Below are 11,416 nucleotides of genomic sequence, written 5' to 3' on the forward strand. Positions count from 1 at the left end.
CACTTCAGTTTCAGGCCCCACAAATTAAATCAAAATTATTTTTGTTTTATACAGTAAATGTTGGCTAAGTTTACCTACCAATTTTTGTTCACCAGGACTTCTTGTATCCTACTCTATCCCCTAAGTTACATTTCTTTCTTCCTGAAGTACACTGTTTAGTATAATAGTTCTTTCAGAAACAGTGTGATAAATTTTCTATATTTTTATCTAAAAATATTTTTATTTTTCCCTCACTCCCGAATAACTTATCTGAACATGAAATTCAGATCTCTCTCAACACTTGAAAGATAGTATTCAATTTTCTTCTGGCCTCTCTTGTTAAGAGAGGTCTGCTCTCTGATTGTTGCTCCTTTCTGGTTGCTTTTAATAGTGTCCTTGGTTCATTCCAATGTGTTTAGTTGTGAGGTTTTGTTTTGTTCATTTAATTCCTGCTAGGGAATCATGAGTCTTAAACCTAAGGATGCACGTCTTTTCATTAATTCTAAAATATTTTCAAGTCATCATCTCTTTAAATTCTACATCTCCTTCATTCTATTTCTCTTTCTGGAATTGATATTAGATGTTGGGCCTTCCTGATCTTTTATATCTTCCTTCATTCTTACTGTTTTCCTCAGGATTTCCTCAGATCTAACTCCCAGATTACTGATTTTCTTTTCATCTATGCAGACTATTGCTTAACTTATTTACTGAGTTTTTAAACCTGTCTTTTTCATTGTTTAATTTTTTTTCAAATGTGCCTGTTTCATGTCTTATTCATTTCTTTGAATGTCAATTAATTCTTTGATACTTTTAGTCACTTAAAGTATGCTCATTTAAATTATCTTTCAAACTGCCATTCTACTATCCCAATTATTGGAGCTATAATCATCTTGCTTATTATAAGTGCCAACTATCATTTGTGGTAGAAAACTGTTTTTCTTGTGTGTAATTTTTAATTATAAATTCATCTTCAGTTGGGCTCATTTCTGTAAGAATTCCTTGTGGGCTGAGATATGGGAGTACCCCTTGGAGTCTTGTTTTTCCTTTCTCTGGGTGACCCTGGGGTAGCACTAGCTTGGAGCCAGCTTTTATATTAATTTCTCAGCATGGGGATACCTGACCCATATAATATAAATTCAGATCCCAAATATGAGTGAGGCATAGGTCTTATGTTTCAATTTCTCAGGTAAGCTTTTTCCCCATTTCCTCTTTGCATAAAGCACAGGCAAATCAAGACAAGATTTCTTTTTATTGACTTGTGTTAGTGGGAAGATTTTTCTCTAGCCTACCCTGTCACCTAGGATGCAGCACACCAAGATCCCAGCTTTATGCAGAAGTCTTAGTTTTGGTTCCTTCTTCCACATGGTTAAAATGCAATCAGCTGGAAACAGAAAACAAGAAATAACCCCTCACTCCACCCCTTCACCCTGTTCCAGGGCAACACAGCATGAGCTCAGGGCTTAAAGTTTTGGGTTTTAGTTCCATTTTCGTTTCTGGAACCTGGAGATTTTCCTGTTTTGCCTACACGCTCAGGAATGCATTTAACTTTTTTAGATATTTGTAGCAGAAGAGTCTTCAGCTTATCTCAGCCATCTTTCTAAAAGAGAATGTGGGCTCTCCAATGCATTCGCTACATTACACTCATAGTTGTGATCTCTCTAAAATGCAAAGATGAACTCCTCTTTAAGACTCTCAGTGGGTCCTCACTCCTCAGCATGACATCCAAAGTCCATTATTATCCAGTAACTACTTATTTCTGCCAATTCCACTTCCTTCCATTCTTCCTCATGTACTGTATACTTCAACCATTCCTCCCTACAATCCCTAGAACTCCTTGTTTCATACTCCTATGCATTTAAATGTACTGTTTTCCCTCATCTTTATCCTGCTCTCATCCATTTATTGAATACTCATAGTCGAGTCTGCTTCTCACTGAAGCTGTGTTCTATTTTTGTGAAAATAGCTAGCATTTGAGCCAAGCATTCTAATAAGTCTTAAAAATAACCTTTCAATTTTGCTACTATTACTATCCCCATTTTAAAAATGAAGAAACTAAGGTTCAGAGAGGTTAAGCAATGACACACAGCTATAAATGGCAGAGCTGGAATTCAAACACAGATAGTCTGTCTCTAGAACTTGCTCTATTTACTGTATTGCCTTCTACAATTATATCTTGCATTACAGTTAAAATTGCACTTATTACACCACATTTCAGTTGCATGTTTATATACCAATCTTCCCAACTACATTGACTGAGATAGAATCATGCTTCTATTTGTAGCTCCAGTGCCTAGCACACAGAAGGCCCTCAAATGGTTATTAATTAATGACTAATCCCCACAGCCACTGCTTTAGTCCAGTCCAGCCCCTCTTCATCTCTTGCCTGCACTACTAAAATAGTCCCCTAACTGAACTCCCTTCCTCCAGTTTCTACTCACATCTTTCTTTCACACTCCAACCAATATTATCTTTCTAAAGCACATTTCTGATTATGTACTTCCACTACTTAAAAATCTTTAAGAGCTCAACACCGTCTATAGGATAGAGTCCCAAATTCTTTTAGCATGACATGCCACGCCCTTCATGACCTAACTTCTGCAGTCTCTTCTCTTCTTCCCCATTCCAGTCCCACATTCCATCTATATTTAATTTCTTGTCAGTCCCTGAATATGTCAAGTACCTTATGCCTTTGCATGTGCAGGTTCTCCTGCCTGGCATGCCCATCCCTTCCTCCCTAACCTGGTGAATTCTTACTCTTTTTTCAACATTCAGTTCAAATGCCTTCATCAGGTTTCCTCCAGACTGTCAGTTGTCCTATTCATATACTCCAGCGATTTTCAACAAGTGTGCTGCAAGAATTTTTAAAACATACAACACCTATTTAGTCAGGGGCACTGACCTCTTTTCCCTTAGATTGTCAAATAAAAAATAACAGTCAACACAATAGCAGTCCAGTGTGAATCAAAATTATGCCTATTTTTTGTCAGATTAGCAAAAAATCTATTCTTCTGTGTGCCACTGAATTTTAGAAATTAGTTTATGCATGCCATGAGATGAAATCGCTGCTAAACTCTGTTGGCACCATGCATTTACCTCACTTACTACTTTGTACTATTATTTGATAAGGCGTGTTTCCCCAACCAGACTATGGAATCTTAAAGAACAGGGAACACATCTTATTCATCATCTTTTTTATTATCTTACACAGTGTGTGCCCCAAAATGCTCATTGAATTAGTAAAATGAAAATTGACAAACATATCCTATGTCCTACATGCAAGCAAACTCAGATATAAACTAATTCAAGGTAGGCAACTCTTCCAAGATTAATTGGAAGTTAGACAAGAAATATGAATGAACAAAAACAAATACCTCCTAAATTCTTGCTGCTCAATCCTGAATTCTATAGAATGAAACTATTCCTTCAATGGTGATTAATGCTTAGTTGGTGAGGTAATCTCATCCTGAGTTTTAAAAAACACATAAGCACATGGCAAATACTTCCTGCATTAGTATAACACATAAAGACACTCTCAAATTCTGGAATATGAGTCATTAAGGATAAAAGTTGAGTCATTTTCTACATTTTAAAACAAATCCGTACAGGCCAGGGAAATTCCTGTCTTTTCACACTACAATCACGATTTAATTATTCATTAGTCCTAAATGCAATTTAGGCTGTACACATAAGGAACGTTGTCTGCCAACTGAGTAGTAAACCAGAACTACTTGTTTTTCACAGAAAGAGAAAATGTCTTAAATGCATAAACACTATCCGAAGTGAGCAGGGTTTGGGGTAGAACACAGGGAAAGATCAATGAGGAACTATTCAAGCTTTTTGATCTATTCCATTTTTGAAATTCACTTTTAACATATAGACAAAAATTTTAAACTGCCAATTTAAAAAATGTATCATCCTTTGTCTAGCTCTTCTCTTTATTATCCACAGTAGAAGAAAAAGAAATGTCCTAAAAATGTCTTGGTTCAAGTTCAAAGGCCATATAATTTTAAATGATCATGCCTGATTTCAAATCAAAAGCCTAAATGAATTCTTAATATTCATTAATTATTAACAATGGGGCCTAAGTGTTACTGTTGTACATAGCTGCAAATCTACCTTTGTACACCTGTGTGGTAAATTTTCTTTTTTTTAAATCAATGGACCAGGACTGTCTCTCAATTTAGAATATAAGCTCCAAGAGGGAGAGATCTTTGAATATTTCAGTCCTTGATGTCTCCCAGAATAGTGCCTGGCAAAAAGCAGGCATTCATTACATACTTTGCTGAATATTGCTCAAGATGGTACAAATACTTTGTATGTCAATATATACAATGAGCTGCAGAACCTCAAAGAACATAAAGTTGAAGTCTGGATTCATCTTAAAATGATCACTGACTCAGCCTTCACAGACAGTGTTGCACAAATCAACTGATACTATATCCAAAAGCAAAATGACAATGCATATAAGAATAAAATAAAAAATTTTACACAGGAATCATTAAGGTTCTGCACTTTAAAGCTTGCCAAGAAGCTGGCAAGAAAAACAAAAATGTCACTGGCACAACCAAAATTTTCAACAAGCAAACTCTTCCCTTTTTTTAATAGATGATACAACTCCAAAAGAGCAGTGAGGCTTCAACAAAATTTTTTTAATTGTAAGAATTTCACTTAAACACCAGTTTATTTACTACAAAATTTCATCTCCAGTATTAAAAAGCAGGCCTGGCCTGACCAGGTGGCTTGGCAGTTGAGCATCGACCTATATGATCCAGAAGATCACGGTTTGATTCTCAGTCAGGGCACATGCCTGGGTTGCAGGCTCAATCCCCAGTGAGGGGCGTGCAGGACTCTCTCATCACTGATGTTTCTCTCTCTCTCCCTTCCTCTCTCTGAAATCAATAAAGATATTAAAAAAGAAAACAAACAAAAAAACTCAAAAAGAAATAAACTTTAAAAAAAAAGCAGGCCTGACCTTTCTTCTATCAATCAACTTAACTATGCCAAAAGAATACTATAAGCAATACTTCTTAATATACCTGACATTGCTAATTGTTTCTCACTCCTAAAGGTATAATGTAAATATTTATGAAACTGGTATTTTTAATTTTCCCTATTAAAAGCCATCATGAGCACTTAACTATGAATTAGGCTATGTTTTAGCCTTTAGTAATGGGTTACCCTTTCAGCCCTTGTTTATCTGCTACTAACTCAAGATGACCTTTAGCTGGTCACTCTCTGTTCTAGGCCTCATTTCTCTCTTCTATAGAATGAGGGACCTGAGGTAAAGCAATGGTTCTTTTAACCTTTTCTTTGTAACCACTTGAGAATCTGTTGAAAGCTATAGGTGACCTCTCCATAAAAATGCGTATACACACTTATATAAAAATTTATAAGCTATTATTTATAATGGTAAAAAACTGGAAACAACCTCAATGTCCACCAATAGATAGTTAAGTAAATTATTTTATACCCAATTCAATGAAATTCCTTGCAACTGTGAGTAGAATGAAGAAACCTTCTACATACTAATACGAAAAAAATTTCCATCATTGTTACACGAAAAAAGCAAGTTACAGAACAGTGTGCATAATATATAACGTTTTGTTTAAAAAGATAAAAAAATAAAATATATTTGAATTTTCATGTATAAGCATGAAGAAACTGTGGAAGAACAAACAAGAATCTTAGGTGGAAGTGGGAAATGAAGATGAGGTGGGAGGAGCCTTTTTATTGTGTACTTTCTTATATTGTTTGAATCATGTGAATGCATTGCCTATTAAAATTTTAAATTAAAAAATATCATATATAATCCAAAGCTAGAAGACAATTCCCAAACCATGTCCAGCAATATTCTTTTATAATGCACTGACTTAATAAGCATGTAATTATATACACTTAATGATCCAACAACAAGAAAATTTAAGGAAACATATTTTTCATTATGGTACTCATATAAGCATCTAAAGTAATTGGATACTCAGTGACTCAATAGATCCTAATTTGGAATCTCATTTGATATAATTTTCCTTAATCACTGATACACTTTGATAAATTTCAAGGAAAAAAGTTTGCATAAATCATCAAGCCATATTCTCTCTCAGACTGGATATTCAAATTTCAGACTGGATATTTCACAAGGGAGTCCAGGCTTTAGAAATAAAAATAGAAATTCCTATTCTATTTGACCATATAATCAAGAGTACTAAAAGGAGACCAGAGAAATACTGTCCTTTTTTTGGACATAATCTCATAATGTGAAGCAAATTAAATAGCATATGAGAATATCACACAGCATCCACAAATTAGATGACATTTGAGGAGTCCTTCATCCCTGATTTGAGCAGAAATCAGGTGGAATTGGGTTTTCATCCTTAGGCAAGTTACTTAACTTTTCTGGGCCTCAATTTCATCTATAAAATGTAAATAAAAGTATCTATCTCACAAGGATGTTGTGAAGTTTAAAGAGGAAACAAAAAAAGGTAAGATGCAGAAATAAAAGATATCCTAGGACAGTGGCAGGTGTCTGAAGGCTTGAATCAAAGCAAGCTGCATTCTGGAACCTGTAGTTTCTAGGGACTGCACTTTCATACACACACAATGCTTCCTTTACCCTACTGAAAATAACACATGGCAGAATTCCCAACACAAACGGTGCAAGTATCTGGCCGTTCCTGATGATGTCTCTTGAAAATCTCCTAGGTAAGCATTTTTAATCAGAGCTGGAGATGTGTTGACTGGGTGTGTCTCAAAGAGTCCTAAATTAAGCTATAACAGTTTTGTTTTGTGTTTTAACAGGGCACTGTGTCAAGCTCAGCATTAAGAATGGCAGGCTGCAGGAGGTAAGATAGGCAAAGTTGAAGGCAACAGTCCTGAAACTTTGAATTGCCAGGGTGATAAAAGGAAACCTACACTGCCATGGAGATAAAAGCAGCTCTCGCCAACCAATCTCTGTTTCCTAAACTTTGAAACCCCATTCAGCTTTTTTTTTCTTCCCTTGAGCACCACTGGAGCTTATTATTAGTATTATTATAAGTATAAATACCCGTCACTTATTGTTTCCTCACTATGTGCCAGGCTGTGCTAAACATGCATTTTTTTAAGAATTTGTGAAAACTGTACATAAAAGTTCGTTCCCCTCAACTCTACTCTCAAGTCTGAAAAGCTCCCTTCACATCCTCAAATGCAACCTGTTCCCTAAACTCCAGATACTCCACACCTCTCACTGATCATTCAGGCCCACGAGCAATTCGACCCCAAGCGCTTCACCCAACACTGAACCAAGCACTCCTCTGATCCTCCAGGGCCCCCGCGAAGTTCAGCACCCTTCTTCCACACAGCAGTTCCACCCTGACCCTAACTTGTTACAAGAATGCTATGGCCCCCTCCAAACTTCTGACTTACGTAAGGCGCAGGATCCCCCCCAACGCCCCTCCAAACCCATCGAACCCCTACTTCATTCCAAAGTTCAAAATTCAGAAACATAATGCTCTAGGTCAGCGTCCGGCTCCAACCCCAAGAAAACTCTCCACACCCGCTCCGGTTGGGCCCGAGACCCTCCACCCGCTAACCAGGCCGGGCTGGGCGCGCTCGGCCTCGCTCCGGACCCCAAGGAGAGGAGGGGAAGTTCCACCTGGCTCCGCGGGCGCGGCGCGCGGCTCCTGCTCCGGCCTGGGCCCCGCGACGGCCGCGCCCCCGTCCCGGCGCGGGCGGCAGCGCTCCGGTTGGCCGCGGCGGGCGCGCTCGCCCAGCACCTCCGCGTTGGCCTGGCCGTCGTCGCGGGCCCGACGGCGGGCCCAACCCGAGCCGCGGGCGCGGCAGCGCGGGCAACCTGGGCCCGCTGCGTCTGCGGCGAGCTGGGCGCAGCCTCGGCACAGCGAGTGGCCGCAAGGCAGGGCCGCCGCTTCCCCCGGGGTCTTCAGGCACCCGGCGCAGCCCGACTCCTCCGGCCGACGCGGTGGCTGCCGCAAAGGCTGCGGCAGCATCAGCAGCGCGGGGCCAGAGGCCGAGCCCTGGGCGCCAGTCTTGGCTGCCGCCATCTCGTCACAGCGGCCCCGGCGACTCCGCCGACTCAGAGCTGCCGCAGCCGCCGCGGAAGACGCCCGAGTATTCGGACCTGCCGCCGCCATCTTGTTTCCCGTTTGAGGGGAGAGTCCGTTGCGAGGGAGAGGAGTAGAGGGCGGGGCAGTGAGCGGCGGGCAGTGCTATCTGCATATTCATGAGGGGGCGGGGCCGGAGAAGGTTCTTCCTGGGCCTGGTGGATAGTAGGTAAAACTTCAGTAATATTTGTTAGTTATACTTTATATATCCGGTCTTCAACCTCCTTCGGCAGTCTTTGCAATTTCCTTTTATCCAGTCAAATGAAGCTGAGAACTGAGGGGTTTACTGGAAATTCTGAGCGATATTAAACTTTATGAAGTAATTACACTTGTTTATCCTGCAAGACCCTTATTACACTAACTTTAGCTGAAGCGAGAGGGGAGCATGCAGATTATCCAGAACCCAGTCTCCGGGCTTCGGACGTGAGGGTACCTATTGTGACTGAGAGTAGACCTACTGTGATCAGAAACTGCCAAAAATAACAGCTTCTTGTCAGTCCTCATCTCCAAATCCTTCTCCAGGCCCCTTCCTGAAACTCCCCTTTGGCTGGAAACAACATAACGTGCCCGGTTTTCCCCCATGCCCTCAGCTCCTTCTCAGACTCCTTCTTTGGGCCCTCTCCTGTGTTTGGGGCTTAGCGCCGGTGCCTCCAGGGTCAGGCCTCAGGGTTCTTCTCACATTTCGGGTCCCCCCACCTCCTGCTCACACTTGCTTCCAGCTGAAGCTCCCTAACTGTCATCTGCAGCCGAGACCTGCCCAGCGAGCGCAGCCCTGCATATCCAGCTGCCCCGTGGAGACGTCATCTTGGATGCCTGCATCTGTGACATAAAAACCGAAGTCACTGCTTTCCACCCTCCTTCCAAAACAGCTCTTCCTGTTTTCCTCATTCCGTGAAAGGTACTATCCTCCCAGTTTCTCAAGCTCCAAACCTAGTCATCACTACTTCATCACCTCCCACATCTGTCAGTTTCTTAGTTCTGTCTGTTCTTCCACCATAATATTTTCCCCACCTATCCTCTCCTCTTTATCTCTGTCCCACTGCTCAATTCAGGTCTCATCATCTCTTACCTAGATTATTGCAGTAGCTTCGATAGATGGTCTCCCTGCCCACAGCCTCTCTTCCTCCAGTCCATCTTCCACAGCTCTCAGAGTGGCTTTCTAAAGGACAGCTCTGACCATGTCATCCCTGCTTGGCTAGTTAGTCACTGGGTGAGGTGCTCAGAGTTTGATGCCAGCCCCCTTTCTAGATGCAGAGAGTATGGGAGAAAGAATGGCTCCCCTCCGATATAGTTCTGCTATAGTAGTTCTCACACCCTCTTTGTTTTCTTTGCACTAAGGTAGATTTGGAGCAGGAAGGCATTAAGAAAGTGACATTGCCTTTTGGGAATCTTTATAAGAAAACACAAGTTTTGTAAGGAGAGCAAAGTCCAAAATGCAACATAATGCAATGCAAGGCATCATGGGCCCTGGGTTTCCACGAGATTGTCCGGAAACAGTGCCTGAGGTGGTGGTAAACCAATCCAAGGCAGAGAGCAGAAAAAAGAAAGATGTGGATTCCCAAGATGAGAACCAGATGGCTAAAGAACAGTCAAGAATTGAAGAAGGGTCAATGAGTAATTGAAACGAGGGCTTGTGTTTACAGAGGCCCAGACAGTCAGAATCCTGCCAAACTCAGCTGCACTGTCCTTTGTCCAGGGGTCCTCCTCATTTCACTCCCCACTTGCAGTTCTTGAGGACTCTGCCCAGATTCTGACAAGGGAGGCCTGTGGTCCAGAGATCAAGCCAACTACCATTAGAAACAGGGCCCTTGGGGTGGGCCGTTCACTCTTGACAGTCTGGGGTTCTTAATCTGAAGCCTATTTACTGTCGGAGCTGAACCACAGAAGTGTAACATGCTTTCTTGGATACAAATAAAGACAGGAAATGTCCTTTTGCAGAGGGAAAAAGCCAGAGGTCTGAATAGTACTATACCAAAAGCCAGGAGATCTGGGATTGGTCCTGGTCCCTTTCCCCCTTTCATTAACTCACTGTGTGTAATTTCAAACAGGTAACTTTTTTTCCTCTGGGCCTTAGTTTCCTCATCATTAAAGCAAGGGTATTGGAATTCGGCAGTTCTCCACCTGGGTTGCACCTCACAAAGGCACAGACACACACACATTCACACATATGCCCAAGTCTCACCTCAGACCTACTGAACCCCAAAACTGAGGGTGGGATGCCAGTATGTGTTGTTTTTGTAATGTCATAGGAATATTAATGAATACTCCTAGATAAGACCACTGCAACAGATCAACTCAAAGGTCTCTTCTGGTTCTAACATTCTAGAAGTCTGACTCCCAATTTCCAGTCCCTTCTCTCCTCCTCTGCTGTTGCCAGAGTAATCTTACTAAAGCAGTAGCAGTGACAGAAGGCAAGGCAAATCTAAGAAATCTGGAGATGTATTCACTATGTGGGGAAATGAGGGAGATGAAGATGATTCTCAAGTGTCAAGACTAGGAGCCTGAGATTAAGATCATTATTGACAACTGACAAAAACAAAATAACTGGAAAAGAAAAGCAGTCTAAAAGATGAAGACATGGTAGACATTTCGTTTAGTTTGCCGTCAGCACCCGAACCTTCTTTCTGTTTGGGGGAATGCCCCATTCTATGCAGCATTGCTGAGACTAGGGAAGCTGAAGCAGGGAGATAGTCTCCCTGTCCCCTAGCAGCCAGCACATGACATCTGACCTAGGCTTAGCCACCTGGCCACTCCTCTCTGAACTGTGACTCTTCAGAGAATGACGCAAAGACATACTGCCAAATTTAGAATTATTCAGAGCAACAGAGGCAGTAGGTGTTCAAAGACAGTGGGGCCCTTGGAGGTTGGGGGTTGGAGGTTGGTGTCCCTGCCATGGATGGTGGCCATGTCAGGTTGTTCCTGAGGCATGAACTTGGCTGTGGGGCCTGCTGCCTGGCCTTTCTAGGTTACCACCCATTTTCCATATCCAACTCCCCAGCCTTCCTGTTAACAATTTGTTTCCTTTCAGTAAATTTCCCTTTTTCTTAAATTACAAGTTCTGTTGTTTGTAAGTTACAAGTTCTGACTGAGACACTGGTTTGTTGTTTTTGAAGTGTCACCTGAAAATTGTCGTCAAAGGGGCTTTGTAAGTCATAAAACAACCCAAGAAGCTTAGTCTGACAGTCTCGAATAGCACAAGCCCGAGTATGATGTGTTGCTTGTTTTCTAAGCCTTCACCTGTACCACAGACCACCATGGGAAGAGGGGCTCCTAGACTCACTTTAATGCCATCCTCCAAGTTGCCAATGGGAACAGATAGCAGTGTGGCCATGCCTGCCAGT

General features: G+C 41.7%; 1 protein-coding gene across 1 annotated transcript in view; it reads right to left on the reverse strand.

The window, feature by feature from the left end:
- The window catches only part of RNF169 (ring finger protein 169), a 60,695-nt gene extending 52,569 nt beyond the window's left edge, over positions 1 to 8,126 (reverse strand). Inside the window, exon 1 of the mRNA XM_081153019.1 lies at positions 7,610 to 8,126. Coding sequence (XP_081009145.1) covers positions 7,610 to 8,105 — 496 coding nt within the window. The 5' untranslated portion in view covers positions 8,106 to 8,126. The remainder of the gene's footprint in view (positions 1 to 7,609) is intronic.
- Positions 8,127 to 11,416: the final 3,290 nt, after the last annotated feature.

This window comes from Miniopterus schreibersii (assembly GCF_964146895.1).
Source record: "Miniopterus schreibersii genome assembly, chromosome: 12".
NCBI classification, from domain to species: Eukaryota; Metazoa; Chordata; class Mammalia; order Chiroptera; family Miniopteridae; genus Miniopterus; species Miniopterus schreibersii.